Source organism: Xenopus laevis, chromosome 4L, assembly GCF_017654675.1.
Source record: "Xenopus laevis strain J_2021 chromosome 4L, Xenopus_laevis_v10.1, whole genome shotgun sequence".
Lineage (NCBI taxonomy): Eukaryota > Metazoa > Chordata > Amphibia > Anura > Pipidae > Xenopus > Xenopus laevis.
The window spans coordinates 51,108,958-51,132,138 of record NC_054377.1 but is presented as its reverse complement, the minus strand read 5'-3'; the positions used below and the strand labels follow the sequence as shown (position 1 = coordinate 51,132,138).

The window sequence follows — 23,181 nt, the reverse complement described above, 5'->3', positions numbered from 1 at the left end:
TAGATCATCTTTGGTCTGAGTGGCACACATGCCCTAATGGGCTTTGCCCTGAGGCACAATAGGATACTATATAGGGAGACATTTGCAACTCTGCCTTCACACAGATGAACAGACTCTACTGCACACCCTGAGAAAGCAGCCAGCAGGAAATAGAATGGATTTTTCACTCAATACATTTTCAATAAAGTAGCATAAAATGCATCTGTTACATTTTTAAGACCTATTCTTGACACACTATTTCCCATTTCATCAGCATTTTTGAATATACAGCACATTTTCTGGATATATTACTATTGTTTCTAGAATATATGTTGGCTAAAAAATTAATATTATTTAAAGTTTCATTGAAAACAGCAGGCTGAATGGAGATTTATTTAGACAACATATAAATGCTGAATCCATCTAAAATCAACACTTGTTTATACAAGTCCAGAATATATAGCGTAGTGTGTCAGGTTAAAAAGCATTTCAGTTTTGCTTCAACTGGTCCTTACATGTCCATGTTGACTTCTATCTGTAAGTAGGTTCAGTATAAATTTCCACTTGTTGATTAGATGGATATGAAGATTATATTATAATTCGTCATACTAAGGGGTTGTTCACCTTTGATTTAATTTTTAGTATGCTAAAATAGACTCAAAGATCCGCTCGTTTGGCGACATCGCCAAACGAGCGGATCTTTCCCCGAAATGCCACTAACGCCATGGCTATATCGGGGGTAATTCGAACGTTTGGCCATATGGGGCTCCGACGGGTCGGTTGGTTAAAAATCAAACCTTCTCGATCGATACCGTGGCCAGATATCAATCGGAAAGACCCGTCGGAAGTCCCCATACACGGGCAGATAAACTGTCAAATTGGTCCAAACGACTGATATCGGCAGCTTTATCTGCCCGTGTATGGCCAAAGGATGGATATTCTGAGACAATTTGCAATTGGTTTTATTTCTTTATATTATATGTGTTTTTTGAGATATTAAGCTTTTTGTTCAGTAGCTGTTCTGTTTGCAAATTCAGCAATCTGGTTTCTAGAGTCCAAATTACCCTACCAACCAGGCAGGAAAATGAATAGGAGAGGGCCTGAATAGAAAAGTGAGTTTATTAAAAGTAGCAATAACAATAAGTTTGTAGCTTTACAGAGCATTTGTTTTTTAGTTCATCCCCATTCAAAAGCTGGAAAGAGCCAGAAGAAAGAGGCAAATACTTAAAAAATAAATAAATAAATAAAATATATCAAAAACATAATGATGCCCAATTGAAAAGAATTGGTCAAATTGGCCATTCTATAACATACTAAAAGTTAACTTAAAGGTGAACCACCTCTTTAAAGGAGAACTAAACCCTAAAAAAGAATATGGCTAAAAATGCAGTTTCATATACTGAACTTTTTGCACCTGCCTAAAGTTTCAGCTTCTCAATAGCAGCAATGATCCAGAACTTCAAACTTGTCACAGGGGGTCACCATCTTGGAAAGTGTTTGACACTCACATGATCAGTGGGCTCTGAGCAGCTGTTGAGAAGCTAAGCTTAGGGGTTGTCACAAATTATCAAGCAGAAAAGGAGGTTGACCTGTAATATAAGCTGATGCTACAGGGCTGATTATTAAATTCTGATGCTAATTGTGCTGGTGGGGAACTACTGGGGCAACTTTGGATATACAGATCTTCCCTGCTAAAGGACTGTTCTAGCCTACTTCTTTAAGCTTTAGTTCTCCTTTAAATAGAGTTACCACGATAACCCCAATACAGTGATATTTACTTACTTATACTTTACTTTACTTATATTACCTGCATATTATTACTTGTTCAAAAGTGTCTGTCCAAACGGCATTTTTGCTTAAAAGCAGTTTTTAGTTTTAAAGGTGATGGAAAGGTATAATCTTCAGGGGGTGCCCAAGTGATCATAATCATTTACCTGGGACCCCAAGATGATGATCCTGTTTGCTGAAGAATATATTATACCTTTCTTCTACTTTACTAAGTACTTGGTCAGGGGATTACCCATGGTTGAGTGAAGAATGTGAAGTGTAGGCAGGCATCAAGCACTATGGTATATGCCACTTCTTTTCTGGATTTTGGCTGATATTACTCAGGCACTCCGAATAATGACATGCAAATGAACGTCCAAAGCAATGGGCATGTGCAGTACTGATTGGTGCCTGCACTTGCCTGTGCCTGTTATTTTTTTAAACCACATCTGCTACATTACTATGTAAATTGAAAGTGTTGGGGTTAAAATGAAATTTGCAAACTTTTTTAATAATACAAAAGCTATTTGAGTAATCCAATGGTGCACATCCTCTTTTATATAGGTCCTCTCAGGCAAACCGTTACAAAACACTGCTTTAGAATAATCGTATTATATCCATGATCATACTGTTAACCATTTTCTTTTAATTTCTTCTTTCTTTCCTTTAGGTGAAGATGGTTCAGGAAAGACCACTCTCATGGCAAAACTTCAAGGTGCCGAACACAACAAGAAAGGAAGGGGGCTTGAATATTTATACTTGAACATTCATGATGAAGATAGAGATGGTCAGTTTTGTCAAATCTAACTGTCATTTGTCTTGGTAAATGCATGATTCTGTAATAGAAAACACACACAATTTAAATGTTATAACCATGACATCTGTAGCCATACTCCTTTTTGGTTGCATTTATCGCCTTCAACATATGTGTAAGTCTCTTTGACTGTCTGCCCCAGTTCAGTAACCAATAGCAATCAATCTGTTTTATCAATCTGCTGCAAGTAGAATAATGAAAGCAATCATGATTGGTTACTATGCAGTGTTAGTAAATGAGCCCCAGTATGTTGATGAAAAAGTTAATGGAGGTGGCAGTTACGTGTCCGAGTATCAGTTTGAGTGTTTGCTGTTCTGTTTGTTTAGGGTTTATCCATGAGGATGTTTAATGTGCCTCTATTTGTATGCACAGGTGGAGATGTTATGACATCACATGTTAGCGCACTCATTTCAGTTTAAGAGGCTGTAATATTTATTTAAATTGTGCTACGTGGTGCCATCTGAGCGCCATCAGTATTACACAGTGCCCCCTCCCCAATATTCATATCAGTATTTGCCCTTTGTATCTACAGCTAAGAATGGCACACTGTGCAAATATTGAGAAGCAGTTCAGCATATGTGAACAGAAGAAATAATACATGTCACTGTATTATGTAGCAATGTTTCATCATTTTTTTTATGAGACCAATAAATGAGTCCGCTTCACAACCCAAGAATTGGTTAAGAATTAGTTATGTATCTCATTTGCAATTATCTTTTGTACAAATACATTTCATTGTATATTGATAACTACCCTAAACACATTGGCGACATGCTGTTAGGTTGATTCATACAAGTTAAAAGCGGGAAGTATACCCCTGGCATACCTTGTAAAGGTAGATAATTGCAGTATAGAGCCCCCTCCCTTCCCTTTAGCTGTGACTGTTTTGTTAACCAGAGTCCACCATGAAGGGAGGTTTTCTGTGGACTGGTTATCAAATTATCTGTCTTGCAAGAACTAAACGTAAAGTAGCTTTGGGTTTCCTGTTTAGCTCAAGAAATAAAAAAAAACCTTTCTGTTTGTGAGAAGTTATCAGATAGATGTTGATGGGTCTAAGGGTTTACAGATTAAAATAGCTCTAGAGCAGTCACCTTTAACTAAAATGTTTTAGGGATCTTGGTATGAAGATTAGGGTATTTGCTTCTGGACAGCTCATGAGGATGTTATTTTCTGAATGAACCGTGCTGGAAAGGTCCTTACATTTCAGCTAATTAAACATAGAGGGCAAGCAAGCAAAGAATACAAAACGGTGTAATATCTATGCAGCATGCAGCACATTTAGACACTGAAAACACTGAATCTACTGTCTAGCTGATCAATATATATATATATATATATATATATATATATATATATATATATATATATATATATATATATATATATACATATATCTTATTTGTACTTGAAAATGGTTGACAGTGACCCTTTAAAAGTTGCTAATTAAGTAGAATTAAACAGGACTTGAATTTACAAGTGAAAAGTCCCAATGCTTTTATCTGTATCAGCCTAAAATATAGAAATAGAACATTTGTTACTATGACAGTTCCAGGACTATCCTTGCAATAAGTATTGATATCAGACATTTAGATGATGATCGTACACACCTGGTTTCCTAAATCTATAGACTTGTCCTATGTTTAAATATCCATACTGAAGGTACGGCTTCACTTTGCCAAACAAATATGGCAAAGAAACATGGTATGGAAAGCTGCAGAGCCGACTTCCCTCATTTCAGCAATGCCATATATAAGATTTCTAAGGTCTATTAGTAAAAACTAGATAAAATAACTAGTTACTTCCCCAGTACCTGCATGAGATTTTTTTAAACCCTCAGTGATAAGTTTTAAGGTCCCCATAGACGCAAAGATTTCTCTTGCTGAACGACCGATTTTAGTGAAGTCCGACCAATCCTTTGAAATTATCGTGCGGTTAGTGGGATTCGAATGATTGAACATCTTACGATTTTTCAGCCGACAACTGTCAGGAAATTGATCGGCCAGGTTAAAAAATCTTTGTCGGTCCCAGTGCAATCTATCTTATGTTTGCAGGGCCAAGCAGGCAGCTACCCTTTGTTTTCCTGGTAAATTGGTCTTTTTAGTTGACGGACAATTCGTATGATCGTTCCGAGATAATCGTGGTCTCATGATGATAATCGGATCTTTTAAAAATCTCAACATCTATGGCCATCTTTAGGCTGCCACACTCTAGTGTACATGCCGTGTACAGAGTAGAGCACTTTTGCAAATGATACCGCAATAAGTAGCATTACTTTAACTAGCAAAATGATTGCTATATAAACAACCCTCTTCCACTTCAGCCCTTTGTTGTCACTCTTTTGGCTTAGATGAGTAGTGTACAGTGCTTTTTTTTCTTTTAATGTGCACTGTTCATTTGATTGTGTATCTTACAAGAACCCAGGAAGTTGAAAACATGAAGTAGATGTAAATTTCTGGGGTTTGGCCTCAGTATGCTCTGCACAAACCATATTTAATGGACACTTAGTACTTTTGGATATATGACTGTCCTTTGAGTGTCCTTTGATTTAGGGCCATGAAATACTGTGTTTCGTTATAATTTTATTTCCAATCCCAGTCTTTTATTTGTAGTCCACTTTACTATTCTGTCTACTTTATTGAGATAAATATCCCTTTGCTGAAACTTTGAAAATAAATTGGAGAAATGAAACACTGCCGTTCTGTTTTTGTTTAGGCGTCATGGCATAATGGCAGCAGAAGAACTATAGCTTGCCACCAATCCAAAATTGTAGTCATTTATTGACAGACATTTGCATAAACAACAAGGACTCAGGCCTGTTATGAAGAGACAGGCTATTTGTAGCCTGAAATATGTGCCTTGACGTCTCACATTAGGAGAGTGCCAGCTATTTACAGGACTGCACTGATGCCAAGCAGCAGCTGTGTGACAAATTATGGCTCATATTGTCCAAATACAATGGCTGGTTTTTATAGTCTGATCCAGAGCATTCTTGTGCATGAGTCACATAGCCTTAGATTTTTATAAATGTGTGTGTACATAATAGATATTTTGCTCTATAAACCTATATTCTTTTTTCCAGTGGTTATCCGTTGCCCTTCGACAACCTGTTTCTGCTTTACTGTTAGCACTTCTGACAACCATTAAAATGTGAAGTTAACTGGCAGAGGAGGCATATAGGTCATAATTCACACACACTGCCCTACCTTGAGGAACCACCTACACTGCTTCAAATGAAAGCTCTGAATGGCTTTTGTGTGCGATAGGTGGGGTTTGGTTTTTAGCTGATTATATCTTCACCTGGAAGTACCTTTAGCAAAGCTGTAGCAGCCATTATTCCATCATATGTCTGTAGATTGTCAGCACTTAAAAGCAAGTTTTCTGTGATGAAAGCCAAACCTCCAACGATCTGCAACAGGAATAAATTAATCATTTTACTTGTCAGGGTATTTTTGGTTTTCTTTAGTATTTTATACTGCTATAGTATTGCCTTTTACTATAAACAAAAAACTGCTATAAACAAAGCCGTAAAGCAGTACAGACGTGCTGGCTCACAGTTTTGTGAATAATTTTGACTCTGCTTTACTGTTCATTATACATTGCTTGTAAATGCTATTACAAAATAACACATTTTCTTCTATTTCTTTTGTTTTGCAGATCTCACACGTTGCAATGTGTGGATTTTGGATGGAGACTTGTACCACAAAGGCCTTCTAAAATTTGCTCTGCCTGCAGAATCTATCAGTGAGACTGTGGCAGTGTTTGTTGGGGACATGTCCAGACCCTGGACTATTATGGAATCACTGTTAAAGTGGGCAAGTGTTCTGCGAGAGCACATAGACAAACTGAAAATTCCTCCAGAGGAAATGCGAGAATTAGAACAAAAGAGTAAGTTGGGTGTGAGCTTTCTACATCAGCACACATTGTGTACTTTGTTTCTTACTAGCAAAGCGACATAAAACAATGGCTATGTGAAAATGTGTTGCATCGGCCCAATATTAGAGAAATCCTACACGCTTCTTTCTTACTTCAGTCACTTGGATATTATAAGGGGGGAAAAAAGCATCTTATCAAGTAATTGCATGAACTCTACCTGTCTTTTAATGAGATGCTTGTTAAATTCTCTAAGGAAATCACAACATATTGTTTTCTAGTAGGTTTATGGCACACACAGAGCCTTTCAGCTAGCTGAAAAGCATCTGGAACCACCCCATGACGTTCATTTATAATAAAATCATGAATTTATTGAAGCATATATAAAATACCCACACCCTATAAAAACATTCTAGAGGCAAAGGGTCCCCTTCCTTTATTAACACAGTGGATGCATGTGACAGAATGCGGGCAAATGTCCAGCACATATTGTGTAAGGCATTAATGGATGGATGTACACATACCCCCAGGTGTAAGCCACAATGTGGAGCACCAAAAAAATCAGCAAAGTGCTCTGCGTGTCATCAGGCTTAACCTTACTGTCATTCCAACACATTTGCCTTGAAACTACTTTGCAGATGCTTTTCATGAAATGTTGGTTTTACAGAATGTTCAACTTTCCCCAACAGTGAATCCCAATCTCTATTTCAAATATATCAACCATTCTTCCTATTTTCTTTATTTTGTATCACTTGGCTGTCTTGCAGAGAATAACAATTGTAAACTGTCTATTTTTTTCTCCTTCTGCCATTTCTTTTACACCTGTATAAGTGGACAGTTACCTTTACAAATTTAATTCTGTTAACTTTTCAATTGGTCTTTAGCGATTTATTCTGTGACCTGAAGCTCCTCTACTTTCCATAGTGGGTAGTGCAGATTCCCTGCAAAGTAGAGGAGAAGTCACAGAATCCAAGTGAAGACGTGTGAGGAGATAGACGTCCTTAGAGCTGTACCAAGATTGCCAGTGAGCATCCTAAGTGTACTTCCTTGATGAGATCAGCCTCTGTTACTAACATAAGTGAAGCCTTGGACTAGTACAGTACATCACTGCAATCATTGCAACCAATTAGAAATTAACGTTGATGTCCAGAGGGTGTATAAACCAGTTGTGGGATCACACACAAAAACCAAATGGGCTGAGATTTGGTATGCATGTGAATGTAATCTAGAAAATTACTGAAGTCCAGCCTGAAAGTGATATAACAGTGTATAACAATACATCAATGTTTTACCCTTCTTAACAGTTAAGGGAGGGGGGCACTAGGAAATAAAAGTAAATATGTGATTAGATATTATGAATTTCTGCATTGAGGATGATATGTTACCATGTTGGAAAATGATGGCTTTGCTGTCATAAATGATCCTTATTTAATTGTGGATAATAGAAAGCCAGCGAAACCACATAAACTCCTCAACACACCTAACATAGGGTGCAAATATCAACTTGGCATAACTTCTAGACTTTTAAATTAGCTAAGTAAATATTATTACACATTTTGTTGGTGCACCTAGTCTGTGCAAGCAAAGGTTTGTGTGGTATGTTCAATACTGCAGAGTTCCCAAATGACTAGAATAAGAAATGCTCATGCATCTGCCATGAAAACAAATAACTTTTTTGCATGAGTGTGTTTACTTCCCGATTATTTTCTAGTCAATGGGTAACATGCACAAGATACTTGCACAAGAAAGTGGCAAGCCATCTCTTTGATCATTACCATGCATTTATTTACAATGTTTCGCACAGCATGGATCAAACGGCAGCCCGTCAGAATGTAAATAGTAGCATATAGATCCTTGTTACTTATGAATTAAGTGTTCTCAAATATACAAATTAGAGTTTTTTTTCTTTCTTTCAGTTATTAAGGATTTTCAGGAGTATGTTGAACCTGAAGAAGCACTCTCGGGATCACCACAGAGAAGAGGTCCTACATCATCTGGGACAGAGGATGAAAATATTGTCTTGCCTCTTGGGGATAATATTTTAACACACAACCTTGGAATTCCTGTGTTGGTTGTTTGCACTAAGGTATGATCTTCAGTGCACTAATTGGAAAAAGAGTAGGACCAGAAGACGAGACAGCTTGTCATGTTGAGCACAACCCCTATTAATGAAGCTGATGTTAAAGGAAAAGGAAAGGTTAAAAATAAGTAAGCCTTATCAGAAAGGTCCATCTAAATATACCAGTAAACCCCCAAAGTAGTGCTGCTCTGAGTCCCCTGTCAAAAGAAACACTGCATTTCTTTCCTTCTATTGTGTACACATGGGCTTCTGTATCAGACTTCCTGCCTTCAGCTTAAACCTCATTGCCCTGGGCAAGAGCATGCTCAATTTGCTCCACTTCCCCCCTCCCTCCCTTCTCTGCTGTAATCTGAGCCCAGAGCAGGGAGAGACTCAGGCAGGAATTGATGTCACACCATGTTAATACTGCAGCTCCTATCCTAAACAAACAGAGAGTTTCTAGAGCTTTTTACTCCGGTATGTTAAAACAGAATAAATATAGCATTCTAGCTTGCACTATTGCAGCTAATCTATTGGTAATAAAATGCCTCTGTAGCTTTCCTTCTCCTTTAAAGGCTATAATTTTTTTTTTAAACTACAGTCAGCAGGTCCTTCAGCAATCATTTGGATAATATTTATGTTAGGCAACGCCATAGGCACAATAAATGATATATTGCCCTTTAATGCTGGTGAGGCTGATGTGCCAATAGGCTCCTGAGAGCTAAATCTCACCCTCTTACAGTGAAGCAAAGCAAACCGTATATATCCAGCTTCACTGACATTTGTGTTGTGTACAAAAAGTTGCTGCCAGTATTCTTCCTGCTGGAGTAACTACATCCACAGCTGTAGTAAAAATGCTGTATTACAAAGAGGCCTTGCTTGCTGCTTGTCTCAGAGCATCCACCTCCAGTCATGAACTGGAGTTTCATACAAACTAAAAAACTGTATACACTCTGAAAAAAGAATAGAATACCCTTCATATGTTCAGTATTTCTCTATGATCAGCAGTCCTGCATTCCACCAAATTATAATGGTTTGCTTTGTTAAACACTACAGCCAATTAATAGTTGTGTATAAAAAAACACTGCCTTTATTTGAATGCAGAATGTGAATCCAATATGCAATACTTACTACATTTATTTATTAAAGCTGCATTACTCGTTGTGGGTTGTCTGACCAAGGAGGTGTAGGTTTGTTGGTTTCCGTTATTTAACTTTGTATTGAAAAACATAAAACGGCAGCGTAATATCAGGTCTCCCTCATTATTAAATACTGTCGAAATGTAATAGTCTAAAATTTGCCTTTGTCTAGTTAGTATAGCAACCTATACAGATTGTTTGTTTTCGTTCAGCTACCTGGTGATTGGTTGCTATGGGTTACTAGAGACTGGTCACATTTTGCACAAAAGATGCTTGTATGAGCATTTATTTTTCTGAAGCCTGGCATGTGTTTGCAGTGACCATTAGATCTTATTCATTATTCATTTTTGTTACTGCACACACAGAGGGGTAGTGGGCAGTATTGACATTTTCATGTGCTGGGTTTTTTCTCCGCCAGAAGGACATTGTGACATTAGTCTTAGGGAGAATTCTAACTTGGTCAAAGAGATTGCATTAAACGTAAATGCTATGATGCTGACAGTATGCTCTTGACTATAGATTTTTACATTTGGAAGCAGGTAAGCAAGAAAAATAAATATCTGTGTAACTCTTCTTTTTCAGTGTGATGCAGTCAGTGTTTTGGAAAAGGAGCATGACTACAAAGATGAGCATTTTGACTTCATTCAGTCTCACATACGGAAATTTTGCTTACAATGTATCCTTTTTTATTTTCATTTGCAGTTTTACTGAATGTGCAAAAATTGCTCTGCCAATACATAAACCAAATTATAAATACAGGCAAAAGATGTCTGTACCACACCGCCTAGACGTTCATCAGACACTTCCCTGGAAAGCTGCATCTTGCAGCTTCAATATAATTTTGACCCTCACCATCTGTTTACTTGGTGGCAGTAGTCATGCATACATGAGTCTTCTCTAGACACAGCTGAAGCGTGCAGCTAAAGTATTATTGAGGGTAATGGATTCTTGGCTGCATAAGAGCAAAGTCTCTTTAGGGGCACCAACTATACATAAGTCATACGAGAGGATGGAGGCTTCTTGTGTTTAATGCCTTGGACATATCATTAAGAGGTTTCATTTAAAGGGATCCTGTCATCGGAAAACACGTTTTTTTTCAAAACGCATCAGTTAATAGTGCTACTCCAGCAGAATTCTGCACTGAAATCCATTTCTCAAAAGAACAAACAGATTTTTTTATATTCAATTTTGAAATCTGACATGGGCTAGACATTTTGGCAATTTCCCAGCTGCCCCAACTCATGTGACTTGTGCCTGCACTTTAGGAGAGAAATGCTTTCTGGCAGGCTGCTGTTTTTCCTTCTCAATGTAATTTAATGTGTCTCAGTGGGACATGGGTTTTTACTATTGAGTGTTGTTCTTAGATCTACCAGGCATCTGTTATCTTGTGTTAGGGAGCTGCTATCTAGTTACCTTCCCATTGTTCTTTTGTTTGGCTGCTGGGGGGGAAAAGGGAGGGGGGTGATATCACTCCAACTTGCAGTACAGCAGTAAAGAGTGATTGAAGTTTATCAGAGCACAAGTCACGTGACTTGGGGCAGCTGGAAAATTGACAATATGTCTAGCCCCATGTCAGATTTCAAAATTGAATATAAAAAAATCTGTTTGCTCTTTTGAGAAATGGATTTCAGTGCAGAATTCTGCTGGAGCAGCACTATTAACTGATTAATTTTGAAAATTTTCTTTTTTCCCATGACAGTATCCCTTTAACATAAGAGGTAATATTTATTATTTTTATGTAATAATGCTAAAATACATTTTAAAAACATGTTTTCACATAATGTCCAACATACACAAGTATGTATTTGGTACATTTTTGATAGAATACAGACAAAAAGAGTTAACAAGCATATAAATATGTAAGGGGGTTTTTGGGGATGCAGTGTATTCATAATGTTTGTATTCAGTCAAGTCATCTACAAAACATTTGTAAGAATACCTAACAGTATCTGAATATTAATCTGCACCGGTAATAAAACTGCTTTATTTGTGAACAAAAGACAAGATGCATTGTACCCTTAGTCTTTACAAAAGGCATTTTCCAAAACTACATTTTTCTTGATGAAAACTATTTAGATGGGTCTGCCTTAATTTATACATCTGTAAAAGAAGAAAAAAACCTGGATTTGCTGTATAAGTACATTGTACACAAAACATACAATTTTCACTTTAATCGTGCTGCCATGGTGGTGGAGAAAGATTCCGTGTTTATGTAAGTGTGTTTTATTCTCTTTTTAGGCTGACTGTATCTAAAGTAATTAGTAAAGCTTTTATCAGCTATACACCTAAACACACAAGTGTTTTTATGGACAATGGCAATTTTAATTGATCTATTGTACAATTATTATGATAATTACAAAAGGTCATTGTAAGAGCTCTCTCGTTCTCCCCCTCTCTCTCCCTCCTTCCAGTAAGTCCATTTTACCAGTCCCAGTAAAGTTATGGCACCTGTGATCTCCACTGCAGGCTATTGGCCCACAAATCTTGAAGCTTTCTTTTATATAATCATCTGTATTTTTATCATGGAGCTTACTGTAGTGATCATTCTTAATACTGTACAAATATGGAGCTGATGTAAAATTGCATTCTTCCCTTATGATTTTTTTGTTTTAATGGTTTCCGTGTAGTCCTGCTGGCTGGGACAATGAGAAGAAAATTGGGATTTTGCATGAAAACTTTTCAACGGTGAAACCTGAAGATGCCTATGAAGATTTTATTGTGAAACCTCCTGTTAGAAAGGTAGTCAATCCACCTATATTATAAAGCTATAGTTTTGATTTATTTGTAGAGGGTCATTACACAAAATATGAAGGAAAATACAAGAAGATACACTGCTGTAATATAGACAAGGAAATAGTGTTGGAATTTGGTTACCATAGAGTTGCATAGGTTGAAAAGGGAGACTTCAGTATTTCTAAGTATACATGAAAACCTTGTTCGGAGATGATTATTGAATGGTGTGCTTAAGGGTCCTTTTTTTCCCTTTAAGTACAACCATATTGCAGAAAGTATTGTCCTACATGACAAAAAGTTCAGTATCCTAAACCCAAGTGTAAAAGTTTAAAACTTCCACATGCTCTGACTGTGGGTTTATTATATTTTATATGAATATATTTATAAAGCTAATGGTCTTATGTGAGTTAAAGAAATAGCTATCTGCCTGTTGGTTTAGAAGGACGTATAAGGCAAATACCTTTCTCTGCAATTGTCTAATACCCTAGACACTGCTACTGAGAAGAAGGATGTTAAAGTATGTCACAAAACCAACCTTAAAAAAGATTTCTGTCCCTCTATAGAGTTTGTACCATGCTAAATGAATCCTTGAAAAGGAAAAGCTGACTATTTCAAGAATTTTTTGTTTGGAGGTTGGGAGACATTTATGCCTGTTTTTAGCTGCTGGATCTGTTGTTTTGATTTGTGGGATCTGTTGTTTTGATTTGTGTTAGATGATATTTCAGAAAACTAATTAAAAGAGATTTTAATGTGGTTTACTTGCTCATTACAGCACTGGTGTATATTTCTCTTATCATTTATGGCACAAATAGTTTGGTTACAACAATGATCCAGGCAATGATTTGTCTGCAGTTGCAACGGGCCCAAACGTTCAAAGGCAGCTTTGGGTCAGAAATGAGAACAGTTGCCAAAAGTACATGAATATTACAGTATTATGTCCTATATTTTCAGCTGGTGCATGACAAAGAAGTTGCTGCTGAGGACGAGCAAGTCTTTTTAATGAAACAACAGGTAGGAATCACATCTAGAAATTATCAAACCTTTTGGGTAATATCTGTAAATTTCTTTTCAACTATCCCTGTTTCCATTATATCAAAAGAGAAAATGTGGCACTAGCCTTTACATGTATCTTAAAAGATTTCCTGCTGGTGTATACTCCTATCTGGATCTTACTATTCAAGGCAAAAACAATTTGGTGGACAAGTTTAAATATTTTTTGTAGCCTTTTATACGTCAGGTTTACATTTAAAATTTTATACATTTGACAATGGGACTTTCCTAAATGAGAACTACATTTTAACTAAGTAGGCTAGAAATGCTATACATTTTGTTTTGAGATTGTTTACAATCATCCACAGCCATTTAGCAGTGAAGATCTGCGTTCAGCTGCTGTCAGTTGCCTAAGCGTAGGAACTAACTCAGAATATATATATAACATTAATAAGATAACATTGTTAAACAAGGCTAATAGTGATGTATTCAGGATCAGATTACAAGGGAGCTCAAATACATTCTGCATTAGAGTTCCCTGTACTGTATGTTACTATGTAACTGTAGCATCAGTTTCTATGACCGATGAACCTTGTTATATGCTTGATCCAGATCACACTGAGTATGTGTCATTTAAAGATGGTCTAACAGGAACTCCTGTGAAAACTTTAAAGGAATGGATCAATATTATAAATACAGAATGTTTGGACTCATCTGAAAGCTATTATCTTGAACCCATGACCAGTTTTTTTATACTTTTGGTAAAACAAGTATGGGTTCTGTCAGGATAAATATGTTTGAGTATATGTTATGTGTGACCTTCACTTCACCCGTGAGGGGGCCTTGCTGTGAACTTTTAAGTTATCCCTCCTTGGGCTTTCCCCCCTCCACATGGAATAGCTGTTATCAGCCAGGGCTTGGAGAAGGGCATCACAGCTCTGACCCCTTTCCACATGGCTGGTTCCAGACCATAGTGAGTTGAGATACATAGCCAAGTTTTGGAGTTTTACTTTGAAAGCAGCTAGTAAGTTGCAGGTAAAACTTAGTCCCTGTGTAAAATGTATCATGAAGCAATAGAATTCTTAATGATCCAGATGAAAATTGAGCATAGGACTGGCCAGATATGGGATGACTTTGACGTAGTTGGCCAGCTTAAATATATTGCAATATATCGACAGACAATCCCTGTTTTGTTTAAAGGGTAAGGAATTTTTAGTAGCAGTATGCACAAATTGTCCCAATGTCTTAAATATATTGATAATGGGTTGAGTGCAGAGGACTCTTGTATTTGTCTATATGTATTTCGTGTTCACAGCCTCATAGTGAATTGAGGCCTCTTATGTGTCTGATTTAGGTGAAGAAATATTTTTTCATGATACCTTGGCCTGTTTTATTAACTCTTACATGCCTGTATCATGACAGATAAGTTTGAGGAAGAGGGTGAAAATTTATCATCTAATGCTTTTTTTCCTTCCATATAGTCCTATTTAGCAAAGCAGCCAGCCACTCCCACACGAGCCTCGGTGAGTAACCCTATAAATAGTGAATCTGTCTAACTTGGTTGTTCAAGTTTTTCAGATGTGCATGTGCAAGCTTTACTTGAGTTATAACTGCATGTTTTTGTCAGTAGGTAATATACACAAGGGTATTTATCTCCTGAGTGGCACTCCCACTGTGGCAGAGATAGTGGGGGCATGTGGGAGGGCAGAAGCAATGGTTATTGTTACCACGCTTTTTCTTAGTTGTGTGCATATACTAAAAAATATTTTTTGGGGGGCACACCGAAACTTTTATATAGGCACTTTATTCATTCCCTCTACCTCCCATATGCACATGGTGCACAGGTTTAAAAATAAATGTGCAATAACAATAATTTTTGTGCATATTAGTGTGACTTGCTTTTACTAAAACTGATCAAAATCAGAGGGCACACACTGTGGCAATTGTGCTAAAGTTTTGTGATTTATTGAGATCTCCACGCAACGTTCGAGAGGTACAAACTCCTTTCTCAAGGAGGAGAACACCTCCGAAACGTTGTGTGGAGATCTCAATAAATCACTAAAATTAAGCACAATTGCCACAGTGTGTGCCATCTGATTATCTACATTATATGGACTATTTTGGACTATGGAACTGTTTTATGCAGCAAGGTTTCCAGATTGAGCACCACAACAGTTTACACTATGAACTAATATACGTTTGATCTGTTCATTGGTATCCTGCTAAATGATAATGATCAAGATCTCAAGCAATTAATAATATTAAGTGATTTGTTTAGTTAGGTAAGGAAAAATTGCGATAGTTTAAAAAATGAATGTTGAGGGCAGAAATAGATTTTTCTGAATGTTCTAAAACAGATTGAAAAGCTTACATTTTATGCTAACCCACTAACCCTTTCTTGAAAACTTTCAGATACGCTAAGTAGAGTTTATAGTTATTTTACCTTTTTTGTTGTTTTGTTTTTACCAGGAGTCCCCAGCTCGAGCTCCCACAGGATCCCCCCGCACTTCTGGTAGAACAGGTCCAAATGCTGTACCCAGTTCTTCACCTATGGCAGCTGCCAAGAAGCCAGACCCCAACATTAAAAGTAGGTTAGCCTTTATAACAGAAGCTCGGGTTATGAATTTTTCCTAGAACAATCTTTCAAACGCATTTGCTAGTTTCTCTTCTTCACCGGTCCATCTCATGTAGTTGAAGCAGCAACTAAAATAAGATAGTGGAACAATAACGAAACGCACTCATTCGTGTAATAATACCTGGTATAGTTTTTGGTACATAAACATCAGAAAACTGTCTGCGCTAATTTTATTGGGCTTTCTGACAGGGGCAGCAATCAATTATTAAAATGCCTCTATTCAGCAGTTTTAGGGCACAGAGTATCAATGTTTCAAGCCGACAAGGATCTTTATCAAGTTTATTTTATTAATTTACTCATTTTTTAGGGCTTTCTGCCCAAGCCATGAATGTGTAAATTCTGTTGCTTCGCTAAAGGGATTCTGTCACGATTTTTATGTTGTCGTTTTTATTTCTAAATTACACTATCATTGCAAACCATTCGCTTTACCATGTAAAATTTTATTCCTGAACCAATAATTGCTGTAATATGTGTGTAGGCAGCCACCTCAGGTCATTTTGTCTGGTCATGGGCTTTCTGAAAGAGCCTGGAACTGCTTTCTGGTAGGCTGTTGTTTCTCCTACTCAATGTAACTGAAGGTGTTGCAGTGGGACCTGGATTTTAACTACTGAGTTCTGTTCTTATATCTACCAGGCAGCTGTTATCTTGTGTTAGATTGCTGCTATCTGATTACCTTCCCATTGTTCAGTTGTTAGGCTGCTGGGGGCGGGGGTGATATCACACAAACTGTAAAGAGTGACTGAAGTTTATCAGGGCTCAAGTCACATGACTGCGGGCACATGGGGAACTGACAATATGTCAAGCCCCATGTCAGATTTCAAAATTAAATATAAAAAATCAGTTTGCTGTTTTGAAAAGCAGATTTCCATGTAGAAGAAGAAGAAAAAAAACCATGATAGTATCCCTTTAAAAACACTGGATTGGCGAGTGCTAAATAATACAAATCTCTGCCATAAGGGAAAGATGATTAAAGCCCACATTGAGGTGGGCAATATCGGGCTGATCCTATTGTGGGCCCTACGATCGGTTCAGAATGGAGGCAATACGGGTGGTCAGATCGTGGGACTGCATCAACAAACAGATGCGGCCATGATCCAACGTGATTTTTACCCCTGCCCGATCAACATCTGGCCGACTTTCGGCGAGATATCAATCGGGGAAGCCCGTCGGAGGGCCCCACACATGGGCCAATAAGCTGCCGACTTTTATCAGCCCGTGTATAGGGCCTTTTAGATTGGTTTCTTGTTGGCTTTTCATTCTAAGCCCGGTGTTCCTGGTCTGTTTTTGTGGTTTTGGTTTTGTTGTTTGGGTTGTGTTTCCTTTCGGCTGGATTTGAAACAACCCCTTTTGAACCTATGCTACCTAGGAGGGGAAAAAAGGAATTTATGCTTACCTATCAGCCTTATTCGAGTTCTATAGTGGTTGTACAGGGAGTAGCTCACTTTTGCTCTTTCACATTTATTTAAATCTATGTTAGTGTGAACTTGTTGTGTTGGGGTTAATGCGGGGAAAAGAAGTATCCTCTGGGTTATTGGTATCGTACTGCTGCTTTGAGGTGTGTATTAATGCATTCTTACCTGTGCTGCTCAGATAAAAGTATTTGTCAATAACTAAACCCAAATCCATATTATCTGTGTTATAGTTTGCTGTGAAGCTTGCCATGCACAGGACATGATTTTAACTAATGTTCTAATTCTGTATTCGGCCTAAAGTGAAAAATACATTTACTTATGTGATATGTTTTACCACAGATGCAGCTGCCAGTGAAGGTGTCCTGGCCAGTTTTTTTAACAGCCTGCTCAGTAAAAAGACTGGATCACCCGGAAGCCCTGGTGGAGGAGGAGCAGCACAAGGTGTGGCCAAAAAGCCAGGTAGGAAAGCTTTACTGAGTGCTATATTTAAACTCACTGAATTTTGCTTCTCCTGAATTGTAATGTTATATTAATACAGTTGATGGGAACTAATTTGCATGAATCCATATTGGTGGCAAAACAATCCTATTGCGTATATTTTAAATTTAAATGATTTTGGATTTAGTAATTTAGCGACCCAAGTTACTGAAAACTCTCTTATCCAGAAAACCCCAGTTCCCAATAAATATCCTATACATTTATTAAGATTAAAAGCAAAAGGGGGAAATACATTTCTGCATCCTTTCTTCCACTTACCCTCTGCTTTTTTAGGGCTTTAGCACACGGACGGATTCGGGTAGATTTATTTGCCTGGAGACTAATCGCCTCTTCTTCGGGGCGACAATCTCCCCGAACTGCCTTCCCCCTGCCTTCTGGCTGCTAAAATGAAAAAAAAAAAGCCTGCGGCAATGCACTCGCGGTGCTTTGATTTCCGAAGTTTCCTCACGAGGAAACTTCAGGCGGCTTTGGAAATCGAAGCGATGCGACTGCATTGTTGCAGGCGTTTTTTCTTTTTAGCAGGGGAAAGGCAGTTTGGGGAGATTGTGGCCCTGAAGAAGAAGTAGCGATTAGTCGCCAGGCGACTAAATCTCCCTGAATCTGCCCGTGTGCTAAAGCCCTTAATTGAAGTGTTTTGACTGTTTTCACTGTAGGATTTTTTTTAGTGTCTTAAACCCAAGTTGGTCTCCAGTTTCATATCCACTTTCTGCATTTTCTACTTCCCACCAAAACATTCCTGTGCCTTTTCCTCTCAATACACTTGGAAATGGAAAAAGCTTGATTCAGCAAGTTCAGGGTTAACAACCCAAAAACTTGAATTAATCGACTTTTTGGTTGTAAAAAACTTAAATCACTCAAATTGATAGTTTTTTCAGGCAAAACCCTCTGAAAAAAACTTGAAAATCATGAAGGCTATTAACATCTTCAATTGATTCAAAGGACCTCTGCATTGACTCCTACATGAAAAAAAAAATTTAATTAATAGATTTTTGACCTAAAAACAATAACCCGGAAAACTCAAATTGTCATGGAAAACACAAATCAGCCCTTAATAAATAACCCCCATGGTGTTACTTCAGTTACATTTGTGTCCCAGTGGGGCAACCCTTGCAGCTGCTCATTCTGTTGTCTCTGACCCAATCTTCAGAACATCTGCCATATTTTAAGACTAAGTCTGTCATTATGAGTGAGGACATCATTATATAGATATCTTTTGTTTATCAATATTCTTAAACTCTGGCAACTCGTTTTTTGGGGGGGTGAGAATAAACCGGAATAAACAATGCAGAATGAAGTATTGTTTCTTAACTAAATCTGTTTGCAAGATCATACACCATTACAATAATGAAATGCAATGTAATTATGCTAACATTATTTGATGTGCTTTTATTTCGTAGGCCAGAAGCCGGTATTAACCAATGTCCAAGAGGAACTGGACAGGATGACCTGCCAGCCAGACACTGTGTTAGCCAATTCTTCCACAACGGAGAATGAGGCCTGACCATCTTATTAAGCTAAAGAATACCAACACTTATGTAAATGACCAAATAATATTATTGTATACAGAACTGATGATACCAAGGCTGCTCTGACACAGCAGATACTGTAGTTTTTCTTGTGGAAAGAGACGAGCAGATTCACTTGTCTCAAGCGTTACATGCCCTTATGGGAAGTTTGCCTTGAATTGCCACCTGGTTTTTCCCTTAAGTGCAGGAGTTGGGCTAGCACTGCACTTTTCTGCACCTATAAGCACTTAACGTGTTGTACTTACACTCTAGTCCATCCCGATGAAGGCTAAAACGTAAATAATATTTATCAGACAGCATTCCCCTTTAGATTATCAACCTGCTGTCTAAACGACAGGTTACATTGCAGGCACTGCTGCTGAAGGCAACTGAATACAATCCAGAATGGGTTTTTAGAAAGTGAGTGGAAAGCGTTCCATTAATGAAAAATAGGGATAAATGTATGTTAATATGGATTAGAGAAGCAGTTAGCCAAGACTCTGTGCTATTCATGTTTTTCTTTAACATGCTTTGCCGGAGCATATAGAAAACAATGTTTGGGGAAAATTCACCCCGAGCAAATAACATGGGAAGATTTGAAGTAAAGCAAAACCATTTCAAGTGAAAGTTTGATGGAAATGACGCTGGGCAAAACATTGTATGTTTGGTCAGTTCCAAGTGCCTGGTGCAGTAGTTAATAAAGTGCCATCGCAGGTCCTTGGAGTAATTATGCACTGTAATTGCCGTCACTTTTTTACATATATATTATTTGCAAGTGCTCTATCAACAGCCTTTCTGTACTTTGTTTTTTTTTTATATATTTTTATTCAAACATACATGCTTGTGTAAACAGGCTAAAGAAGGATGTTCTTAAAGCTGCCTCCATGGAGCTGGTGGGTAACTGCACATTAGAGGTTTGTTTTTAGATTTGCTTATTATTTTTTTACCACTTAATTTTATTTACTGTTAAAAGGTCGGCCTTTGCAGGTATTTCTGTAAATGACATGTGTACATGGGTATTTAGCATCTATGGATGTCTGTGCCATCTATAAATGCATTTTAGCAACAAGGGAGTAGGACACACTGGGTCATATTCCCTACACTACCCTACAATACCCTACAAATAGATTCTTATTTTAGTTCAAGAAAGCCTGTCTGATATCTGACTCCGTCTTTACCACCCTGAATAAAAAGCTGTAAAATTAATCCACTATTTGTTCTGGGGGTTCTGTTGGTAACATGGTCAGAGTTTACCTATGGACAGTAACCTTTAGCAGGTTAAATCTAAAGCTGGGCATGCATGAGATGAGCAGATCGTTACCTTATTTTGATTATACAAATTGTTATGGCCTCTGGGCCAACAATTAAGTCAAGGATTGGAAGACCCAGCTGGAGAGGACAGCAACATCACACTGATGAGGTCCTTGTCTCACTTGATTTTCAGACCTTCCCACTAGCTAAATCTGCCCAATTTTCTTCTAGATAAAGGTTGGAAGGACCCCATACACAAGCCAGTAAGCTACTGACTGATTGGCCGAGTCAGAAGCTTTTATCAGCCTCTATATGGCTTTACTTTACTAAACTATCTATATAACTAATTGCTGATTCACTACTTGTGATCAACAGCCCAGGGAAAATGTTGCCCATGTTACTCCATAACCCCCATGACTTTGTGATAATGACGGCCAACTGTCACCACAGAACTACTCTTTCCTCTTTTCAGTTATTCCAGTCTTCTCTACATTGTTTGAAGGTTGCCTTTGTGTCACCGAACCTTGTTATATGTTACCTTTTCCTCCAATAAATGGTCAGCATAGTGTTATCTGCCCATTCTATGAGCCCATTCTATGAGCCCATTCTATGAGCCCATTCTATGAGCCCATTCTATGAGCCCATTCTATGAGCCCATTCTATGAGCCCATTCTATGAGCCCATTCTATGAGCCCATTCTATGAGCCCATTCTATGAGCCCATTCTATGAACGTTTTGTTTGTAACGTCCTGACATTGAAACGATAGACCATATTATGTGCTGAAAGTGTATTGATAGAATGTTAAACACATTAATACTTTGTACAAAGAGCAGTTGACCACTATATATTAATATAATTTACAGCCTATGTTTTGTAAGAAGTCCAATTTTAATGTATTTAAAACACTATCTAACACATCTAATGTGCTGCAAAATGTACTTACCTCTGAGAAATGCCAGTGTTTCTGACTAGTTTACTCTTTCTCTTTTACTGGATGGTTTTGTATGTAAATAAGTGATGTACATATAGACGGAGGAAGCTTTGTAAGCAAGTGGTTTGAAGGCAGCAGCTCATGCTCAGTAATTTATATGCTGCAGTACAAAGGGTAGTAATGGCTGACCTGTGCCATGCTTTCATTCAGTTGGTGATGATACACAGGATGGCCGTCCCTGGGATACTCACACTCCACCTTCAAAAGTGGATTTGTATTTATTATATTTTCCTCTCTCTTGCCTTCATCGCAAAGCTTCCATACAGAACTGAAAAGCTCTGTAGTTATTAAGCACCTTATTTCAGATAGTCTATTTGGAGTATTCTATACCCTGAGGAGATCTGCCTGCTGGAGGGACACAGAAACACTCTCTTTCTAACTTCATTACCTGCAATGCCTCGCTAACTAGCCTTAATCTGCTATACATACTGATGTATGTTGCTTAAAACACATGTAAACCCTATGGGGCAGATTCACTAAAGGGCGAATTGACTAACTTTAGCGAAAATCCACCTGCGTGAGGTCATTTCATTACTTTGCCGATTTACTAACGGGCGCAGGCGTATCTTCGCTAGCGAAGGAGATAGACTCTAGCAGTAGTTTGCTCCCTTACACTGGGCGAATTTGCGCTCTGGCGAATAGACGTAACTACACAAATTCAGTAAGATGCGGATTTTACTGAACGTTACCTCTTGCACCAGACTTGCCTTCGCCACCTCAGACCAGGTGAAGGGAAATAGAATAGATATAGGACTTCCTCAAAAAAATAGTCCCAAAAAACGCTGGCGTCTTTTCATTTTTCAGGGTGATAGACTGCAAAAGAGCGTAAATTTTTTCTGGGGTAACCGGCTTCCCCCCTACATTTCCTAACATATAGCACATAAACTATACACTGGGCTCCTGTGTAGGGCAATATAACAACTCTTTTTATTATATTAAGGTTCCCTGGGCTTGTGTAGTATAATGTATTGGCTGCAACATATACGTCCATTCAACTTTAACTTCCCGCCGTATGCAAATTAGCCAACGCTAGTGCAACTTTGATTCGCTTGCTGCAGTAACGCTAGCGATACTTCGCCAGCGTTCGGCGCCTTGGACGCAACTTCAGATTTTAGTGAATTAGCGTTGTCCTGGCGAATTTACGCCTGGCAAAGTGTTGCAATGTTTGTTGCAAAGCGGATGCTAGCGCATATTCGGCACCTAGTGAATCTGCCCCTATGTATTTAATTGTTCTTGCATTAATATTGAATATTTAGTGAGTCTACTGCAGCATATACATTTAGAGAATAGGCATGTATTCTGAAGCAGCTCCTGTGTGCAATGCTATGGAGCCGGGTAGCCTGAGAACCTTTCCTCTCAGTTGTCATACACAGGACTGAGGAAGTTTGCCAGAATAAAGGGAATTCTAGGATAGTTGAGTGAACACTTCCATCAGATATCTGCTATGATCCCTGTCTGAAGAGATGCATCAGGCCATTTTTTTTTTTTTTGACTCTTGATTTATTACGCTACATTGCCTTTAATAATGCTCCAACTA

The 23,181-nt window shown here is 38.0% G+C and overlaps 1 protein-coding gene across 1 annotated transcript in view; it reads left to right on the top strand.

Moving 5' to 3' along the window:
- dync1li2.L (dynein cytoplasmic 1 light intermediate chain 2 L homeolog) overlaps positions 1-20,184 on the top strand; it is a 28,343-nt gene extending 8,159 nt beyond the window's left edge. The window contains 11 exon segments of the mRNA NM_001096826.1: positions 2,417-2,533; positions 6,215-6,445; positions 8,347-8,516; positions 10,211-10,304; positions 11,705-11,840; positions 12,256-12,367; positions 13,313-13,372; positions 14,833-14,874; positions 15,821-15,938; positions 17,738-17,857; positions 19,294-20,184. Of these exon segments, the coding sequence (NP_001090295.1) occupies positions 2,417-2,533; positions 6,215-6,445; positions 8,347-8,516; positions 10,211-10,304; positions 11,705-11,840; positions 12,256-12,367; positions 13,313-13,372; positions 14,833-14,874; positions 15,821-15,938; positions 17,738-17,857; positions 19,294-19,397 (1,304 nt within the window). The 3' untranslated portion in view covers positions 19,398-20,184.
- The last annotated feature ends 2,997 nt before the right edge of the window (positions 20,185-23,181 follow it).